The 22,053-nt window shown below is 34.3% G+C and overlaps 1 protein-coding gene across 1 annotated transcript; it reads right to left on the reverse strand.

The window, feature by feature from the left end:
- Positions 1-969: 969 nt before the first annotated feature.
- Positions 970-12,884, reverse strand: LOC132039964 (DNA mismatch repair protein MLH3). Its single transcript, XM_059430532.1, has 25 exons — positions 12,784-12,884; positions 12,253-12,382; positions 11,553-11,604; positions 11,398-11,445; positions 10,643-10,797; positions 10,495-10,552; positions 10,354-10,411; positions 10,146-10,238; positions 9,911-10,070; positions 9,803-9,818; positions 9,487-9,683; positions 6,995-7,064; positions 5,201-6,670; positions 4,982-5,111; positions 4,790-4,884; positions 4,479-4,552; positions 4,188-4,397; positions 3,431-3,475; positions 3,306-3,359; positions 3,072-3,178; positions 2,870-2,918; positions 2,036-2,095; positions 1,819-1,891; positions 1,469-1,554; positions 970-1,346 (listed from the first exon to the last, which is right to left on the reverse strand). The coding sequence occupies exons 2-25, from the start codon at positions 12,376-12,378 to the stop codon at positions 1,173-1,175; spliced, it is 3,660 nt and encodes a 1,219-aa protein (XP_059286515.1). The 5' UTR covers positions 12,379-12,382; positions 12,784-12,884; the 3' UTR covers positions 970-1,172.
- Positions 12,885-22,053: the final 9,169 nt, after the last annotated feature.

The raw sequence follows: 22,053 nt of genomic DNA on the forward strand, positions 1-22,053 counted from the left end.
TAATCTCCTATGGACCCTTACATCTATTGCTAACGAGAATTGCGCAAGGCCTCAAAGTTTAAATTTTTAGTTTCCTGTAATTTCTGGATTACTCTTCCTCTCCTTGTTGGCATTTCAAAATAGAACGATTTTAAGGGATGACTTGTACTCCATACACATGCTTTGCATAATATAGCAGTTCATTTTGTTCATCTAGCTTCTTCTTCCATCTCATTGGATTATTCTTCCTTTCCAGTCAAGATTTTAGCCCGAGTCTGGAAGGCTTTATCTGCTGCCATTTAAATATGGACAATACATTAAGGCAACTTCGTACATAGCTTGGTAGCACATTTGTTTTGTATACAAAATGTCATGGCTTCAAATCCAAAGTTACAAGGGATTAACTGATAGCTCTTCAAAGTGGAGATAATCTTTGATCAGTTAAATCTCAGCTGAATCTTTGATTAGGAAAAGATTTCGAGGCGCGTGTCCACTACACTTAAAGATACAATGCATGAAGTTCTCCATTAAGTTATCTCATATATGCTTGGTGCTTCCCTAGTAAAAAAATTCTTTTTAGCTACACAGTTCAAAGAAGGTAATATGCTGTTAACCTTAACAAAAATCATATTCATGCAACTCTTATGCAGCTCGAATTGTGGGAGCATAGCTGGGCTGGCTAGCAGGCTCCACTGTGACGAGGGTAAGGAGTACTAGAACAGCAATGTAAACAGAAGTTCCATATGTTTGAGGAGATTTAATAGCACCACTGTTCCATTATCATTTAATATTGTCTAGCAAAATCAGAGGGTTGGGACATAAAAGATTACCCATCTCAACTGTTCAATGATGTTACATCAAAGAAGCTATTTCATTATCATAGCATTTCTTATACACAGTGAGATACTTTGGTTTTACATGGAAACTGTACAAGCCATTACCTTTTCCTTTTTTTTTTTTTTTTTGTGTGTGTGTGTGTGTATGAGGGAGAGGGAGAGAGTTGCTGCCACCAAAGGCTAGTGTTACATTCAGTACATATATTTATTTGTTGAATCTGCATTGACACACCGTGCTCCAGATACACATTATCCTTCAATGTGATGACCGCAGACTGGATATCTTCAGCACGAAATTATTCCTTGGTAGGTAGCAAGCAGAACCAAATTAGGTACACTCACGAGAGCTTTTTGATACTAGGATACGGCTGGTCTTAGTCGCTTTGCTGCACGCTCTAGGTTGATTTCATGCCGATGTAATCCATGCCATGCCTCGGAGGAACCCCTACTCCACGAAGCTGACTTAGAAATCTGCTCATGCAGAGCATCCAAGTTGACAAGAGGGACAGTAGTCGGCCGCCCATGAGCACACTAACAAACGAAAAGATAATCCAGCCATTAATATTATGGAATTCCTCTCTAAGCATACCCATCGAATGCAGGTTCAGCACAACTCTGGGTAGATATTTTCTAAAATGTAATTTTCCACTCACTTGAAAACACAATGAAGTCTGCTTCAACTCCTCAACAATGAGAGAACATTCTGAAGGCAACAACACATCTCCAAACATAATTGCACCTTAAGAAAAAAAAATAGAATGGTGACATCATGAATCAATCTTCACCCAAGTTAGTTGGTATGTATGATATATTTGATCCTCATTCCTCTGTATGTTTTCCACTCTACCCATGTCATAATTATTGTTCCAATTCTAAATAAAGACGAAGTCATCAGGAATATTAAAGAAAAAATTATCTTAAATCACTTTTTCTTTCTTTGGGGGGTGGAGTCGAAGAAAGCATCAAGGTAGCTCTAAACTCGTAAATTAAATATTTAACTTACTTCTGCAAGCCTTGCTATTCAGGACCCGATTCACTGATGGGGGTATTATTGATGATCCATCTGTATCCGCAAGCTATGGTTGCAAATACATCGTTCAGAGAGCATGACACGGCATTTACGCAAGAACATAATTCCACATGAGAAGATTAGATTAGAGATAAACGAAAGAAATATGAGAGCTAGTTAATGTATATTCCACAAGTTTCGATGGACTAACCTGTTGAAGAAATTCTAACAGATCCACATCAGTTAGATTAACGCCCAAAATACATGGAACCTGTATTATCAAGAGAAAAATATTTTCTGATGAAATACATGCAAAAGAGACTTGTTAACTAGTGGAGTATTTCCTAAAACAGTGAATCAGATGATAAATATTTTTTCAAAGTTGGAAGCTATTCAAGCTTCAAGGCCTTATAATTCAAAAGGAGAGAACCTCTAGCATTGTCTTTTTACTGATGGTGTTAGAACAAAAAAGTTCTTACCTTGGAAGTTACAATTCGTAATTCACTCTCCGTAATCAACCCAGTTAAAACACACTGGACCTTAAGAGACAATGTGGACATATGACACTTAAAAGGCTTAAACCCTCAAAATTCCTTCTTGCATTCAACAAAATGGAGCACAGAATTGATATTAACTGTGCTATTGATACCTCAGAATGGAATAACTCAGTGGACAAAAAAAGTATCACAAGCCCAAGAAGAAGTGCTTGTCATGCTCCGTCTTCAACATTTAGACAGGCATATATCCTTCAGAGGGAGGCATAGGAATGCTGAAGAGAATAAGCTATAGAGTGTAGCCAAAGGTTTGAGAATACAGGTGAGCAATCTCTCCTGGCCCTTTTCTATTTATGCTATAGAGTGTAGCTTTGTTCACAATAATTCCTAATCCCAATTCTTATTTCCTAATAGTTGACGTGACTTCCCGGTAATAACAAATACAATCAATACTACATTACCTTTCCCTTATAAGACTGATTAACAAATGGTTCACATGTACTTAACTTTCTGAATGTATAATATGAGAGCCAAATATTAGAGAATGTTACCGCAAGAAGTGTGACTGATGTAGGCTGCTTGTGGATCAGATTTAAGTTCCTGCTTTAACCAAAACATATAATCTCATGCTCAGAGTTAGGTTCAACTTTAATGAATGTTGCAAAATTTAGTCCAATGGAAGTTCTGATAATTTTATCAAGTTCATACACTGTGGATGTGTGATGAACAGCTAAACAAAGATCCGTAACTTACCTTGTAAATGATCCTGAAGCTTGAGAATGAATGTTGCAGATCCAACCCCAGTTTTGAATTTGGTCATCATAGCTGTGTAGTAATTGGTAACCAATTTCAGGCATGACCTGCAAAAGCATGGCCAAAGACTCAAAATCAATTAACTATTATAAAGAGTTTCGAGACTTCCCCCACAAGCCGAGCGGCACAAGGCAAAGGTAAACTCTATTTCACATTACATGACCGTAAACGTACCAATTCTTGCGCAGAATCAAGATAGGTTGTAGTCCTCTTGTGTCCAGAAAGCACCTGATAATTCAATATCTAAGTTAGACTCCAAGTTGAAATGACACGTCAACAAGTTTTTAGACAATCATTACCTTCTCACGCAGTTCTTCCAAACGAATTCGCTCATCTGCAGCATGCTGCAAAACATGACAATGAGTGTAATGCTCAACAAAGATATATGCTAGAATCAAACAAAAAATCATAATCTTTGACTATGTAAAAAGGGTCGCACATTTATTTTGACATCACTCTTCTTTTCTTCAGTAATATGAAAAAATTGCATACAAGAGAGTACGATATTAAGGGGTTATTTGGTTAAAGTATTAGTCATGCAGGGAATGTTTATGCGGTGAATAATAATGTAAGAATTATTATGCGGCAAATAATAATATGGGATTCTTACGCCGTGAATAACAAATGAGTGATGCTATGCAGGGACTAACTACTTTAAAGGGAATTTCTGCCAGTCAATACACTTATCCATGCATTGTTGATACCTTTTTTCTAATTCTTTATTCTATCCCGCATAAAATAATACATAGATTCTCGCGTAAGTTATGAGGATATTAATAATGCAAAGTTAAACACCGCCAACCAAACGCTGCATTAGTTATGCGGAGATTACTTTTTCTTATGCGGTTAACTGAGTGCTACATAGTTATGCGGATATTACTTTTTCTTACACGGCCAACAAATATGATCTACTTATTTATCTGAGATTAATATTTGCTAATGAGTCCAACCAAAACGATTCCTAAGAGAAACAATCTTTTAAAGTAAAAGTATTATAAGGAAATTCACGAGAAACCAAGAATGGCCATAATGGAGTATGCAAGGGCCAGAATAGACCTGATCAATTATAGCAAGTGTTGTGCCAGCCACAATCGGAATAAACTTCTTATCAACCTGTTGGAGAACTTTAGCACCCTCCAGGCAGTTTTTATCAATGGTATCAGGAACCAAAGAATCACCAACAAAATGCAAGACGCCAGAAGTGACATTGAGTATAGTATCCTGATTCTTAAGATCCTCTGTCCCAGTACCGCTCTGTACCTCATACTGAAAAATAAAAAAGTCCATCATCTCAACAAACAGAGAAGAATTCACAAAAACGTCCGAGATATGGCTACGGTACTCAACTGTAGTCGCTGGACAGCGGTCCCTCCATTTTGTCCCAGAATCTAAGAAATTTTGAGTTTGTGTTGGTGCAAATTCTAAAATTTGAATAGAAAAATGTCAGGCATGACTATCCTATCACAAGATCAGAACATAAGCAAGACGGAAATTGAAAGAGACTATGTAGCCTGACTCTAGTGCTTTCATGATTAATAAGAACAGAGTCTTAAGATAATCTTGAAAAGTGGGTGAAAGAAATGAAGCTAACACTGAAACATGCACTAGAAAAATTCAGCTCTTATTCAGGTCAGGAACAAATGGCAGGAATGGCTTACCTTCTTTTGACTCCCCATCGTGTGTACTTCTGCACTCCTCTTGAGTTTGTAATTTGCTATTCCAGATGTCAACAAGTTTCATTTTCACACTTGGCCTGAAGAGAGAAACATCAGGTTGTGTGGGTTACTAATATTGGATTGAGATAATATGAGAGAGAGACCTAACCCTCCAAAAAGAATTGATAACAGCACCTTCCATCGGAGAATACACTGTCACCACAACTTGGGGTAGAAGATTGATCATGTTGATGGGATGACTGCAGTGGAAGCTCTGAGCAGATAGTTTCTGCAGAATGCTGCAGTCTCCTTACAGCTTTAGTTTCTGCGCGATGGAAAAGAGCATTAATTAGTTGCACACATTTTCTATCATCATTGATTATTAATACAAACAAGCACTCAAGGACAAATTACCTGGCATGAGTGGCACATCATGAACAGTCTTAAGATTATTATTTCCTGCTGCCTTTCTTGAAGAATCGCTAGTGGCAAAGAACTTCTTCTTGCCTTGGTAAAATGGAGGAGCTGAATGACTTCTTCTACTCTTCCTTACAAGCTCATCTGTTTTACCTCGATTTCCTGCATCAATCCATTTATGAGAGTCCCCATCCACCCTAGAGGAGAGCATAGCTCGTCGTGTCAAATAATTACTAAAATTTTCTTCACCATGAGAATGTATATGTGACAAATCACCTCCATAGCAATAGAATTCAGAAGGACCTGAACTATAAACATCCCATGGATCAAGTCCCCCTATACTGCCCATATCCTCCCCAGAGCAAGCATCATATTTGAGATCAAACTCTGCAGGATTTGGGAACAAGCAGTCCTCTTTTTCCAAATTATTTATGGCAGGAACAAAAAGATTATGTTCCAGGTTTCCAAAATTATACGTGACACCAACTTCGTCTTTATCAGAAGTTTCAACACCATTTGCAGCGATGTAAGGATCAACATCATGAAACCTGGTCCCAAGCAAAGGATCTGGTAGCAGAGGAGACATTTCTGGACTAAAAGACAATAGGCTAGAACCATAATTTTCACTCTGTTTAACGAAGTCCATAAGATGATTGTCTTCATCTAGAATGTCCTTGGTTAATGAAGATTTTTCTGAATCTCTTGACAAAAAATTTGACCTCCGCAATGCCTTGCTCTGAGTTTTGCACCTGGAGAAATTCTCGAAATATATTTCCTTGCCTCTAGGAGACCTCTGATTTAAGACCTGGTTGACATCATCAACTACTTCAAATTCAACACTACAATCATCTTCAAGGAGATTTTGTTTAGTTCTGTAGTCACAATTTTCAAACTTAATATCTTCATCACTATCAAAAGATGCTCCATCATGTATCAGGTTTCTGCGCAAAGAACAGCTCCGCATAAATGGTTTCCTTCTGTCAGGCATCAAATTTGAACTGTCATCAAGTTCAAGAGACTCCCTAAATGAGGCATCCTCTGTTGATCTGCCAGCTACAATTGTTAGGGACTGATCCTCCCATCCTGACCCTAACAGGAAGTCTGATTTATAACTGGAGCTAGCTGAAGCCTTGTATTTGTTTTCCAGGAAATCATCCCCTGTAGAAAAAATATTAGATGAAAAGGGCTGGGCAGGGCTTCTGGATTTCCAGTCTACACCGACTCTGCAATGAGCAAGAGATTCATCAATTGACCAACTTGAACTTTCGGTCTGACAGAGGAATCTGGACTCAGAATCACGCTTTTCAGCAGCACTTTCCCACAGAATATTGTGCGAAGATCGAATCTCTCTCCTGACAGTGTACTCTTCCGTCAGTTTCTTTGACTGCGGGGAAGGAAGCTCGAGTGTTGCTTTGCAACTCTGGGACCTGCACCTCTTTTTCCTGATCTCATTATTCACAGGCATATCTGGAGAGAGAAGCAGGGAATGGGATAGCAATACTTCAACAACAATATTTTGAACTAAGTTTTCCAAAAGTAGCTTAAGAGAAAAGAAAGTGAAAAAACTACACGATGTCATAACACTGAAATGCATTGCATCATTTGATGCCACTAACCAACCTCCGACAAGAAATTTCCCTTTTTAACCCCTTCTTTTTGGGAGGCGGATAGGGGGCTACAGCCTACAGGGAAGGGAATGTGGATTGGACAAAGCAACATGCGCAAATAATATCAATACAATGAATCCTAAGTGATGCTGCATAAAAATGTCGATAGTGCAATTGCTCTCACCAGTAGAGTTACTTTCAGTCCAGAAATTCCTGACAGTATCCTTGATAAAGAGAAGGACAGGACGCCAATCCTACAAGTAAAATTAAGAACCAACTTGTTACCGGAAGAGCACATCAAAATAGCTTTATCAGATGAACACAATCAGTATCAATGGTGCCAACAAAGGGAGTTAAATGCTGCACGTCATTTCTTGCAATTTGATTGCACATCTAACATGGAACAAAAATGAACAAGTGACATGTTCTAATAGACAAAAAAGAAACATACCCCACCCCCCCACCCCCCAACCCTTTTTTTTTTTTTTTTCCCTTTTTGTGGTGACAAGTCAGACCACCCCTCTCTTAACCTGCATAAGGTACGTAAAGTAGAAAGTTTGAGCTGGTGATGACCAGCATTTTCTAACAAACAACACGGCATTGAAATCAATAGCTTCCGATCCAGTTCATAGCAAAATGTTTACAGAATCAGACAATGTAATCAGTTGAAACAAAATTCAGTAATCCTAAAAAGTGCTACAGTTCTCAAGTTTGATCTAGTCCATTCTGCAGTCGAAAACTAAGAGAAACCAAATGCAGTCCTCTGCTTACATGTTCTTCCAGTTCCTCCACTCATCAAAGAAAAATAAGAAAATTTTGTCACTTCCCCAGAGCCTATTCTAGCTTTTCCTTAATCCCCTCATTCTCATTAATGATTTTCCGGTATTTATTAAAACTGTTAGAACGTTAATGTAGTATTCAAATGAAGCTAGTGTTACTCCCTCTCCAACCCCCCCCCCCCCCCCCCACAACAAGACTAGCACCCTCGACAATAAGGGCCCTTCAATATCTCTTTCCAACGATAGTTCCAGCAATATCATGCCTCTATACAGCAACTGCTCAAGAAGACATACCTCTTTCCAACGATAGTTCCAGCAATATCATGCCTCTCTCCGACAACCATTCTAATAGCATCACACCTCTTTCCTATAACTTTCTGACAGAATCATGTCTCTTTTCAGATGATCGTCTGGTCGTCTCATACCTCTTTCCGAGGAGCGTTCCCACAACATTGTGCTTATCGGTGATTATTCCTGTAGCTAAGCGCTGGTCACTTTTTCTGACAGCAGTACTAACTTTCCTGGTAAGCTTCCATCTATTGGAACTTCTCTAGCCAGGTCTTCCAGTGATATTAGTTTGTTATGTTTTCACTATAAGCAAACTAAGGTGGATTCCCCACTTTGTGCTTGAGTGGGTATCTAAATATTAGAGTATGGTAGATGTTAGTATAAAGTTAAATGTTTCCACAGCTATTCATAGATGTGTATTATATTCTGTTATCACCAAGTCTTTAATGTATCTCTCTCTTTCACTTCTTCGAAGAAGAGAAATAGATACTAACTCTAACTTGAAGGAGATAAGTTGATACCTTTCGAAACAAAGGGGACACAAAAAGGTATCCTCAGAAGCTAATGAGATTTAGAATAATGCCAAAGTTCAAAAGTGTTAGCATATTTGATGAGTCAAAGCTACGTTTCCAACTCCGCAGCTGAAGTGTGAAGATCAACCTAACTTTTCTGGTAAAGCTCAATTTTCTTCTGAATAACACAAATTTTTCTTGTGAATTAGATGGCACAGATTGGCCTACAAAGTTTGGAGCTCCTGAGAATATGAGCCACCTCTCTACTCAGTCCAACTTAAATATCAGGCTCATTGTCGATGATAGGATTCAAACATGTGACATGTGCGCTATCACAATCCCATTTTGAGCCCTCATAACTAACCAAAGCTCCGGGGCTGTCAATATACAGCTGGATGTCACCATCTCCTAAAGATAGCAAAGGCTCCAAGTAGATTGATGTAGCAAATATCCAGATCTACGAAAATTGACGTAAATTTTGAAAATTACTGCAAAATCCATTTAAAGGGAATCGGAAATTATTGGGTAAGCAAAAACAAGGAGATTAAGTTCAAACTGGAAGAATTGTCAGAGTCTCAGAAGCAGCAAACACATTGTAGTAAGAAATACAACGCTCTAATCAGGAAAATCAAATGTGTATGAGAAGTCCTTGTTAACATTGGCCTTTTTGGCTTTGCAAGCAAAACAAGCTAGAAACATGGTTTTGCATTGTTCTCTGATAACAAATGGGAGATTATTTTGTTCTTCGAGAACAGCTGTGATGCAAGGGCCTTGCCTGTAACGGAGTTCTTTTTAGTACTTTAAAATCCTATACGTTTAGTAATAAATAATAATGTTTAGTTAGCTTTAACCTATTAATTTCATCCACATTAAAGTCTCTAAAAAAAAAAAAAAAAAAAAAAAAACGAACTTCGATAAGGTAAACATTAAAGTCTCAAAAAATGAGTAGGTGTTTTGTGATATTCTTTGCAGAAAAGAACCCAAACCAATTCTCACAAAACAAACCCAAGCTCATTCTATAAAAAATAAATCCAAAGACTCACATTCGTTTCCCAACCCCAAAACAAATAAAATCATAAATCCAACAAAAGTATCACCTTAAATTCCACAGAGGTCTTTGATGGCTCCAAACTCAAATCATAGGAAGATCTGGGGCAGTTTAGGTTCAACAAAAACAATGGATATATCTGAGATCTACTTCGGTGCTCAATGTCAGAAGCACTGTCAAAACTTGTTGCTATATCGTTAAGTAATTTATGTATTGGTCCTTTGGAAACAAATCTCGAATTGATATCTGCATGACGAAGGTCAAGGAAAACAAACACACCGTAAAAAACAAGCATCCGGTATAGTAAATGTTAATATTAGTTTTCGTTTCTTTGGTCAGGAAAATATATCGACATAAGTGGATACAGAAATACTGAAGGACCTGCAAATTAAACAGCGGTTGTTAGGGAAACAAAGTGTACAAAAGATAACTTATCACATCTCTTATCCATCAATTTGGCAGGACATGTATACCTTCACTGTGTAAACATCAGGACCTGAGATGTATCCAGAGAGCTTGAATGAACCACCGCTAGTATTCAGTTTGTTAAGCGAACTCAATTGAACCCCAAACCCACTGGACAATAGCGGCAATGGAGAAGGAGAAGCACGTGTGCAAAGCAGATCATCCTCACTGCATGCAAATGAACAAAATCTAAGAAACCAGACAGGAAATATCCTTAAGCTAGATGGTGTAACAAAGACGGACCTTTCAATATCAACAATCTTGAAGGAGACACTGGGATGCACAAGGGCGATTCTTAGCAGAGACTCTTTCAGAGAATGCAAGACCCTCTTTGGGCTTCCAGATTATATATGCAAACCAAAAGATCAATCAGGTCCGAATACAGCTTTAGAAGTAAAGTATGCAGATCAGTATTTTTTATTTGTTTGAATTGTGACAAAACTAGAATTACTTGGAGTGCATTTGCTTCCTTCGAACTGGTTGGTTGTAAAATAAATCACGAACAGTGACTGCAAAAAGAAAAATCCCACGAAATTTCCTTATTAGCAAACAGAAGTAAACTCATGTATAAGGTAGGCTTATACAAAATTACCTGTTGTACCAACATCTTGTCTACAATCATCAATTCCAAGGTACAAACACTTCCCGTCCTGTAAACAGTGGGAAGAAAAAAGACCAATTGAGTAGTTATATACCTATCCTAACGGATACTACAAAACAAAAACTCAAAAGAACTTTACCTTCAAAACCTTACGATATCCATTTGGCCTTCCGTGAGTTTTTGTAACAATTTCCAACAAAGAAAAGTCAGAAATAGAGCTCAGAGCCTCTCCTTTAAAACCAATGTTTGCTGGGAAAGGATGCATATCATCCGAGTGGCTGTATTTTGATGTCGCTAGTGTAAAGCAAGCATACAAAACCACAGTTAAAATGGCCAGACAAAAAGGAAGCCTACAGAAGTTGAAAGAAACAGGCACATATACTGTCCCCATAAGTTGGGCTATAAGGTCCTAAGCGCCAATATGTATGTTCCAGCTCAAATTCAGCTAGAACATATAATCGAAACATCTCTACATACAATAGTGATCAACGAAAAGTATATTTCATCCTCCCCTTTTCTTTTGTGGAGGCGGTATAGGTAAAGGAAGCATTTTATTGCAAATGAGGCACCAGGAAAGCACTGTACATGAAAATCTTACAATAAAAACAAAAACAAAATGTAAGCATCAATGTTTTGTGTTGTGTCCAGCCATACGGCTTGCCCAATTGCAAGTAAAACCACAAGACAATAAATTAACCAAAACATCTGTAGAAAGATACTAATGAACATAAACCGCCAAGCAGCCTATCAGTTGAGAAATGCATGCAACCCTATAGACTACAACAATCATTCCAAGTTATGAACATCATAGTTGTCAGGCAAAAGAAATTATGTACAGAAGCATCAATACAATAGAAAAGACGATGTCAGTCCAACATTTCGCAAAAAGATTACCATATCTTTCTCCCATCAGCACCAGTCCATCTCGTGAAACACCAGATCCTTCAAAAGAAAGTACAACTTCAGGTGATGAAGTAAAATAATAGATTGAGCAGAACTTTCTGCACATCAAAATGCATTAGATCAATGTCAGAGAAACTAATACTTACCATTGTCATCCACCTTAACATAGCAGGTCCCAACGCCTATAGCAACAGATACCTGGTGGAAACAAGGTTAAAGTTCAAACTTGGAGTATTACTTATAAGAATAACAAACATAAAAAGAACAGTCCTATAAGGAAGTAAATCTAATGGAAAAGAGATAGAGTTGTGATATAAGAATATTCATTTGGAAAGAAATTTTATGATACTAGAATGAAGCATCATACTAACAGTTGAATGATATATCAATTTTCACTTTTAACAAAAACAATTAACCTCAAAAAGTCTAAACCATGTAAAGGAAAATGGCCAGTGAGGGCGCGTACGATAGTCTGGTCAATCGAGTGTCTTCATTCAAACTACTACAAATCACAACTTTTTATAGTTAAACTACTTAATTTCTTCTAGTTGTATGAGTGAGGCCTTCAAGAACACCTCCACAACTTTCCATTCAATACCTAGTAAAATCATAAAGATTATTGAATCTTTGAAAGGCTAAATCTAGACCATGTAAACGGAAACGGCCAGTGAGGGGGTATACCAAAGTCTGGTAAATCGAGTGTCTTCATACAAACTACTACAAACCACAACTTTTTATAATTAAAATACTTCATTTTTTAAAAAATTATGCGAGTAGGACCTTCAAGTACAACTCCACAACTTTCCATTCATAAATAGTATTGAAACTTAAGGGTAAATTGAGTACCTTGGTAGCACCAGCATCGAGGCTGTTGAAAACCAACTCCTCAACAACCCTTGTGTAATCAAACAGGATAACCCCTGATCTAATTGAGCCCCAAATACCCTCAGGCAATTTCTGAATGCTCCCCATCTCCCTAAAACAGTAAACACAAATTCTTGAACATCCTTAACATACGCTGGGGGAATGACAACATAATTTTTTCAGAAAACAAAAAAAAAAAAAAAGATTTCTTGTATATCCTTAACAATATACTGGGTATGTTGTTGTAAAAGATTTCTTGAATTTCCTTATAATGCAATGACCATATATCCTTAAAATTAAAATATGCATGAAAGAATGCCAAAAAAGGAATTAGTAAACCAACAATTTCTTGATTTTTTTTTTTTCTTAAAAAAATGCATGCAATACCAAGATAACAATACATATAGGTATTACTTGAACAGAAAGATTGGCGGGAAAATTGATTTTCAGGGTTTAGGGTTTTGACCGGAAATCGTCAATGTGACAGTTAAGAGAAGCAGCACAGTGGCGTACTCTATAATGCGCCGGTAGCGTAACAAGTTCAGTTGAGCGGGCTTTCTAATTTTGAAATCAGGGGAATATAGGCGGTCGGTGCATCCGAATATGATTGTGGTGAAAGGCGCAGAGTTCTAAAATGCGCAGGTGGTGTCTCGATGACATGTTGGCGCTACTTTTATAATAGAGGTATGGGTCAAAAATACACCCTAGGTGTCACTTTTTTTTTAGTTTCATATCTAAACTATCATAAGGTTGAGAAAATTATCTAAATTATTACTATCTAATTTGCAAAATACACCTGAACTAAATGTGTACTTACTCTCCAAAAGGCAAGTGAAGCTGAAATTTTCTCAAAAAATTTGTCCACATGGCATAAATAATGCTATGGTGGCAATTACGTGGAAATTAAAAAATAATATTCTTTTTCTAAAAAAAACTGTATTTTTGTTTTTAAAAAAATTGCATTATTTATTTTTACAAATATCAGCATTTTTGAAAAAAAAATCTGAAAAAAAATATATTTTGTCAAAAAATTTTAGAAAATCAGAAAAAAATGATTTAAATAATGGCAAAGTTAATTTTTTTTTTTTTTAAATGTGAAAACTAAATAATCAGTTTTCTTTTTTTTTTTTAAATAACTTTTTCATTTTTTAAACTATTTTTTTATTTTCTACTATAATTTTTGATTTTTTTTACAAAAATTATTATTATTTAGTTTGTTTTTTAAAACAAATAGTCTTTTTTTTAATTTCCATGTAGGTGCCGTTGTGACATTATTTATCCACATGGACAACACTTGACAACATTGTTATATAAAATGGTGAGTGTAGATCACATGCCATTCAAGAATAATTTGAGGTGTGTTTTGCAAACTAGATAGTGATAATTTAGGTAGTTTTCTCAACCTTATGATAGTTTAGGTATGAAACTCAAAAAATAGTGATAGTTGGGGTGTGTTTTTGACCTTTATCTCTTTATAATACTACTATTAAGTTAATACAAGTATGAGTAAATTGCTCCCTCCCTCTCCATTTATGTGGCACTTTTTCGATTTTCCTTTTAAATATTTTGAATTATTAATTATTGTGATTTATAATATTTCTTACGTAGTTTAAAAATATGTAAATTTTATTTTTAAAAACTTAAATATTCTATGTCCGAATTCACAGTCAAAATTAAAAAATATTGACTTTCGAAATCTGAATTATGCCACATAAATTAGGAGAGGGAGTAGTAATTATACGGGAAAAAATAGTTAATACAAATATATTTTTTATGTAAATTTTTATTACTTATTTATGTTTAAGAAGAGCCCGTTTTTACTTTAATTTTTATACTCAATTTTTTTTTTGTGTAAATATCTGTGTGTAAAGTAATTATTTGATTTTTTTTTGGTTTTGCCAATTTATTAATTGATAACTTAAACTCATAAATGGCATACAATAACATATTAATTTATATTGATAATATAAAAATATTAATCTATCAGTGTGTATAACTAAATTATGTAACTTATACGGCTCTCATAATTCAAGATTTAAAGTTTATGCTTTCAAAATTTTAATCTTAAGTTACGGGATCTAAATTAACAATTTGTACATATTTAATAGGCAAAATACATCAAATGACCCCTAAACTATATCCAAAATGTCGATATCACACTTAAACTATACAAGTGACCTATTACACCCCCGAACATCTTAAAAGTGAATTATTTTACCCCTGATACATCTATAACCAGTTGCACATGGGGAGGTGCTACACACTCGCCAGCCACGTAGGCGCCACGTCAGAAAGTGAATTATTTTACCCTTTTTTTCTTTTCTTATCTTTTCTCGTTTCTTTCTCTTTCTTCCTTCTTCTTCAGCCATTAGTTTCCTCCATTTTCAACAGATGTGCTCACCTTGAGTTACCATCCTACCACCCATTTTCGTCAGAACCACCATATCCACCAAAGTTTTATGCTTCTTTTTAAAAAGAAATTCCTACACAAACTAATAATCATCATTTTCAAAAAAAAAAAAAAAAAAAAAAAAAAAAAGCTAAATTTCCTTATGTTCCCGGTGCCGGAACATAACTTCCGATGAGGCAACAAAAAAAAAAAAAAAAAAAAGAGGGTAAGGCTTTCTTTCTCCCCAGATTTCTCTCTCCATATCCACCCACAACTTTGCTTAATCTTTAATTTTCATTTCTTTCAAATTTGGGGTTTTGATTTGTCCTTTTCAGGCGATAGCTAGAGATATGAAATTTCACACTTTTTTTTAAACTCAATTTCTCGTTTGGCCACTTTGTTGGCTTGATCTCTGAAGTTTCGATTTTGGGTTTTTTCTTGATTTTGTAATTCATTGATTTTCTGGGGAGCGGAGGTTTGCTAAATTATGGTGGGTCCGTGGGTGGTGGTGGGAAATGAAGAAGAAGGGTTTGGGACTGGAGGTTGAGGTGGGAAATGAAGAAGAAGGGCCTGAAAATTTTACATCGACGAGAAAAAACAGAAGAAAGTCTTCATTCTCCATGTTTGCTCCTTTTTCTTCTAGCTAGCTCAACTTGTTTGAGAAGGAAAAAAAAAAGTATTTGAAGCTAATCTATGACTGACAAATGGTGAAAGAACGAGGAGCAGGAGAAAGTGGGAGGGGTGGGGATGAAGAAGTAGAAGGGGGCCACTTGTTATAGAGTGAAACAATTAAGTAAAAATAAGAAAATGGGCCCACATTTCTATTTTGAAGATTCAAACGCAGCTATTTCCTTTTTATATTTATTTTGTCTGTCATTCACCTTCTAGGGTGGAATTAGTTCCACAAAAAATAAATATAGGGAGGTAATAGGTCGCTTGATTAGTTGGAGTGTGAACACGACTTTTCGTGTATAGTTTAGGGTGGATTTGATGTATTTTGCCTATTTAACATGCCTCAACATTTAGGCCAAAGCTAATGTCACAAAAAAAAAAAATGTAATTGGTATTGAATTCGCGTCTACTCTCAGGGGTCGTTTGGTAGGTAGCCAAAATTATCCCGGGATTATAATTCCGGGACTAATTTATCTCATCTCTTGGGATTATTTTATATCATCATTTAGATGGTACAAAATAATCCCAAGATAAGTGGGATAAGAAGGGATATTCCATCTTTTAAGTTGGGATGCATTTTATACCATCTTTTAGATGGTATAAAATAATCCCAGGATAAATTTATACCTTCTACTAAATATGGTACAAAAAATTAGAGCTGGGATATCCCAGCTTATACCATGCACCAAACGACCCCTTATAGTTGTTCTCGTAACCTGTGTGGCGGTATCCCCTAATGACTCTTCATCTAAAACTTTCAAAATATTTGATTTTGATATTGATATTTGACTGGAGTATTTATATTTTTTGATAAATTTTAAGTTTAATTAAATTCAAAAGAAAAAAAGGATAGTGTTAATTACTACTCCATCTGTCTCAATTTATGTGGCACCATTTCCTTTTTGATCTGTTTAAAAAAGAATGACACTTTTCTATATTTAGAAACAATTTAATTTTATGTAATGATTTACAACTACACATTTATATAAGATTTATTTTAGACCATATATTTCAAAGGGATAAGGCACTGTTACCCCCCTGTACTATACCCAAAATTGCTACGACACACCTTACCTTTCCTAGGGTCCTATTACCCCCTAAACTTATTTAAAACGGAATAATTACCCCCCTAAACGCTGATGCCCACTCTCATATGGGAGAGTGACATACACTCTCCTTGCCACATGTGTATTTATTTATTTTCTTCTTTTTTTAAAAAAATTTTCAGCTTACGTGTTAATTTTTTTAAAAATAAAAATAAAAAATTAAATTTTCATTTAAAAAATGAATTTTAAAACCCGTTTTTTTTTAATTTGAAAATTTGATTTTTTTAAAAACCATTTAAAAAAAAAAAAACTAAAAACATGGATTAAAAAATTGAATTTTCTTTTAAAAAAGTGATTTTTAAAACCCTTTTTTTTAAAAAAAATTGAAAATTTGTTTTTTTTTTTAAAACCCGTTTTTGAAAAAGAAAAAAAAACTGAAAAATGATTTTTTTTTTTAAATATGGAAAAATGGATTTGTTAAAAATATGGAAAACTTGATTATTTTTTTAAAATGTCTTTAAAAATCTTGATTTTCATGATTTCATTTTCTTACTACACTTTTATTTTTCAAATAAAATCGGAAAAGTGTTTTTCTTGCCAAAATGTGAAAAAAAGCTGAATTTTTATAAAATTTTGAAAAAATTAATTATTTTCTTAACATGTGGAAAACCCGTTTTTTAAAACTAAATGTGGAAGACTAGATTTATTTTCAAATTTTAAGAAAATGCATTTTTAAGAAAAAAAAATTAAGTTTTCCCTTTTTTATGTTTCTCACTTCTCAAAGAGAAATAACACACTCTCCTTGCCACATCAGCGTTTAGGGGGTAATTATTCCATTTTAAATAAGTTTAGGGGGGTAATAGGGCTCAAGAAAAGGTAAGGTGTGTCGCAGCAATTTTGGGTATAGTACAGGGGGGTAACAGTGCCTTATCCCTATTTCAAAAGTCTTTCTTTGTTTTTTAAATTTCGTATCAAGTTAAATAGTGCCACATAAATTGGTACAGAGGAAGGGAGTATGTTTTTTTCTTTCTTTTTTTTGCGCGGAGTGCCCTTCTTTTGGGCTGGTCTTTATATTTTGCCCCTCATTTATGTCTTCTTTAAATTTTGCCCTTGCCGCTTTGTTTAATGAAAGTTTTTTTGACGAAATTATCCTTACCCCATTAAAATCCTTTTTATTTCGTCATTTGCCCCTTTTTTTTTTTTTTTTTGCTTCTTCTTTCCTCCTCTCGTTTTGTGTTTGTCTCATATGTTCTAAAACGTAGATACGAATTTGGATCTTTTGCTCGTTTCAATATTTGTTTTTATGTTAAATTGTTATTTGTTGAATTAATATCTTTGTCTTCATCGTTTTTTATATTTAATTGATCCTTTTTATTTAAAATGATAATGTCTTGTTATAGTGTCGTATGATTTTTTGAACTTTAGTTTCATTCCCATGTATATATTTTAGTTTTTTGAATGTCGTATTATGAATGTCGTAATATGTTTTAGTTGATTTTGATATGCGTTTTGGTTTTCTCTTTGTTGAATCATTGAAGTTTTGCCTGTGAACTGCTGTTTTATGTTGTTGCTCCGTTTTTATTTAATAATCGGTTTTTGTGAAGAATGTGTTTGTTTGAGACAACATATGCCTGGTCCCAATAGTTATTGATTTTTGAAATGGTTATCTTGGTTCCGGCATAAAGTTATGCTTGTTCCGCATAACTTCATGAATTAAGTTAATTTATGTGTGCTTGGTTTTATGGTGTTTTCTTGTTAATAATTTTGATTTTTATGCAATCTTATGTGTTTTTGGTGTTGTTTTGTTAATAATGTTTTGTTTTGGTTATGAAAAATGAAAGTTTGCCTCTCACGGCATACTTTGTAATTTTTTAAAGTGAACTTCGCCCTCCGGCGTACTTGTCTAATTCTTAACACTTGTGTATTTTTTTATTTTTTTTATGAAAATGAAAGTTTGCCAGCAAAGATACTTTGTTCTTTTGTAAAGAGAACTTCGCCCTCCTCCGGCAAATGACTTGTCTAAATCTTAACACTTGTGTACTTTTTTATTTTGCTTATGAAAATGAAAGTTGCCTCTAACAAAGATACTTTGTTCTTTTGTAAAGTGAACTTCATCTCTCGGCATACTTTTCTAGTTCTTAACACTTGCGTAAATTTTTGTTTTGCTCATGAAAATGAAAGTTTGCCTCTAACAAAGATACTTTGTTCTTTTGTAAAGTGAAATTCTGCCCTCCGAGATACTTGTCTAATTCTTAACACTTGTGTAATTTTTTATTTTGCTTATGAAAATGAAAGTTGCCTATAACAAAGATACTTTGTTCTTTTATAAAGTGAACTTCATATCCTCCGACATACTTTTCTAGTTCTTAACACTTGCGTAAATTTTTGTTTTGCTCATAAAATGAAAGTTTGCCGCTAACAAAGATACTTTTTTGTTCTTTTCTAATGTAAACTTCTCGCCTCCTCCGATACTTGTCTAATTCTTAATACTTGTGTATTTTTTTTATTTTGCTTATGAAAATGAAATTTGCCTCTAACAAGATACTTTGTTCTTTTGTAAAGTAAACTTCGCCTCCTCCGACATACTTGTTCGAACTTTTCCCGATTATTTTTTGTCAACGAAGTTACTATAATTTCAAGTCTAAGTCATTGAGCATTGTATACTAATCAAATGGAACGTATAAACTAATAAAAATCGAACAAAGCAATAAATTTGATCAATTCTATGTTGTTGAGTAAAATTATGATTCGCAATGTTGAATCTCAATCGCATATCGTTGTTTAGTTCATAGAAGATGATTTGTTGTTATTTTCAAATATTAACAAATCTAAACTTAATAAAGCATGAAATTGAGTTGAATTACATTCAATTGAAACGCTATATATTATATATTTTATCTTTTTCGATGTTGTAGCAAAGAAAAATCAATGGAGATTTCTCCGGAAATGTTGGAACGATGGAACGATTGAAAGGTTTGTTGTTGAAATGATGGATAGGTTTAATTGGATGTTTGGGGTTCATTACGATTTTTAGATTTTTATATGTTATGGGTAGGGATAAGAAAGTCTTTTCTTATTATCTTTTAGGCTTAGAAGGGCGAAATATTAAAGACCGCGTTACGGGGCAAAAATTAAAGACAGCGCATTTGAAGGGCATTCGCGCCAATTGCCCTTTTTCTTTTCACTTCGTTAATTGTTATCCAAATAGGGCCCAGAGATGAGTTAAACGTCACACGTGCAGTCTTCATTGGCTGAAAAGCGAATATTTATCTGGCGTTTGATCTTGCTTTTTGATTGGTTGGTTATGCAGCTATGTGACCGCCAAGTAACATAGTCATTTCACTTCATTTTCTCTCCTTTTATCAACTTACATGAAAAAAAGTCAATTTCTTGTAGGAGTTATTATTTTTAGTTGAGGTGTTAAAATTACTCTTATATCCCTCTTTCTGCATTGTATTTGCATAAAGCACCAAATTAGTTAAGTAGGCGTTTGGCCATATAACAAAAAAAAAAAAATCACTTTTTTTTTGGAATTTTTAAAGTCGGAGTTGAAGTTGTGTTTGACCATAGTTTTTGCAAATAATATTTGGTTGTTGAAATGTACTTTTAGAAACAAAACATGAAATATGATATATACCCCTAATTTCTAAAAACTAGCAAAATCACTCAAAGCAATTAATAAACATAATCAGTGCATAAACACTACCTCATCAACCCCATCTTGCACTTGTACTCCAGACAAAACTCAACAAGAACTAAACCAAGTAGTTGTAAAAATAAACACTCAGAAAAACGTTTATAAAAATAGTTGTAAAAATAAACACTTTGAGGATCCTTTTTTTATAAAAATAAAAACTTTTAGGGTAAACTTAAAGAGAAAAGTAAAAGTAACGGTCCAAAACATAAAATGAAAAAGGTGGAAAACAAGGTTTTAGTTGTTTTTCAAATACAACTCCAAGTTGTATTTGGAATTTTTATGGCCAAACACTAATTTTTAAAAAAAAATTAAAAAATACCTAAAAAAAGTGAATAATTCTCGTGGCAAACGGGTTCTAAATCAATAGTATTATCTCATTTGAAGTGATCTAAAAAGAGATGGAGGGAAAAAACAAATAGAAGATAACAAGTCAATTTTAACAAACTATAAAGACAAAGTAATTAGTTTTTGTGCTCCCCCCACCCCCTCCCCCTTTTTTTTTTTTTTTTTTTTTTTTTTTGTGTGTGTGTGTTTCCAAACCGATGTCAGGTATCTGCATTAGAGTCTGACTATATTAGGATTCGTGTCGGTAGGGGTCCATTTCTAAAGAAGCGCTCCCTACCAAGAATTTTTCGTACCCAGGGCTCGAACCTGAGATTTCTTATTAACGGATGAGCAGCTCATTCACTGCACCACATCATTTGGTGGTACTTTTTGTTCTTCCCATTTTTAAATAACTATCGAAGTTATGTGGCTAGGAATTTATCTTTCGAATTTAGTATTTGCTCATAAAATCACCGTTTCACATTAACACTATATTACTATTACTTGCTCACATACTATATATTTCATTAATTTAACAAAGTGAAACTTAATTTTGTTATAGTATCGATGTGATTACTTTTGTGTTTTTTTGACAAGGATAGAGTATGTTGCATGATAAGCATGTGTACTTAAGTTTTTTATCGTTACAAACAAAGATAAGATTATAAAAATAGATTTTTTGAGAAAAATGATTACAGTTAGTTGGTATATTTTACTAATACTAGTCGTGCATTGCACGTGTATGCCGAGTGTAGTATCCCAGTGCTATGAGATATTATTAAGACATGATTGAGTAATAATTATACATAAAAGAATGACGATTTTTTTTCAAGTGAAACTTAATTTTGTTATAGTATCGATGTAATTGCTTTTATGTTTTTTTGACTAGGATAAAGTATGTTGCATGATAAGCATGTGTACTCATGTTTTCTATCGTTACACACAAAGATAAGATTATAAAAATAGATTTTTTGAGAAAAAATGATTACGATTAGTTGGTATATGTCACTAAAACTAGTTTCTTGACACGTGCATTGCCGAGTGTAGCATCCTAGTGCTTTAAGATATTATTAAGACAGAGTTGAGTAATAATTATACATAAAAGAATGACGAAGTTTTTTACAAGTGAAGCTTAATTTTATTATAGTATCGATGTAATTGCCTTTATGTTTTTTTGACTAGGATAAAGTATGTTGCATGATAAGCATGTGTACTCATGTTTTCTATCGTTACACACAAAGATAAGATTATAAAAATAGATTTTTTGAGAAAAAATGATTACAATTAGTTGGTATATGTCACTAAAACTAGTTTCTTGACACGTGCATTGCCAAGTGTAGCATCCTAGTGCTTTAAGATATTATTAAGACAGGGTTGAGTAATAATTATACATAAAAGAATGACGAAGTTTTTACAAGTGAAGCTTAATTTTATTATAGTATCGATGTAATTGCCTTTATGTTTTTTTGATGAGGATAAAGTATGTTGCATGATAAGCATGTGTACTCATGTTTTCTATCGTTACAAACAAAGATAAGATCATAAAAATAGATTTTTTGAGAAAAAATTATTACAGTTAGTTGGTATATTCCATTAATACTAGTTTCTCGACACGTGTGTTGCACGAGCATGCCGAGTGTAGCATCCCAGTGACA

Source organism: Lycium ferocissimum, chromosome 2, assembly GCF_029784015.1.
Source record: "Lycium ferocissimum isolate CSIRO_LF1 chromosome 2, AGI_CSIRO_Lferr_CH_V1, whole genome shotgun sequence".
Classification (NCBI taxonomy): Eukaryota; Viridiplantae; Streptophyta; class Magnoliopsida; order Solanales; family Solanaceae; genus Lycium; species Lycium ferocissimum.

Coding starts and splice junctions, on each gene's coding strand:
- LOC132039964 (XM_059430532.1), bottom strand. CDS start 12,378: ATGGGGAGCATTCAGAAATTGCCTGAGGGTATTTGGGGCTCAATTAGA. Junction 3,360..3,430: donor TGGAAGAACTGCGTGAGAAG/GTAATGATTGTC, acceptor TTGAATTATCAG/GTGCTTTCTGGACACAAGAG. Junction 1,892..2,035: donor TGTTAGAATTTCTTCAACAG/GTTAGTCCATCG, acceptor TTGCAACCATAG/CTTGCGGATACAGATGGATC.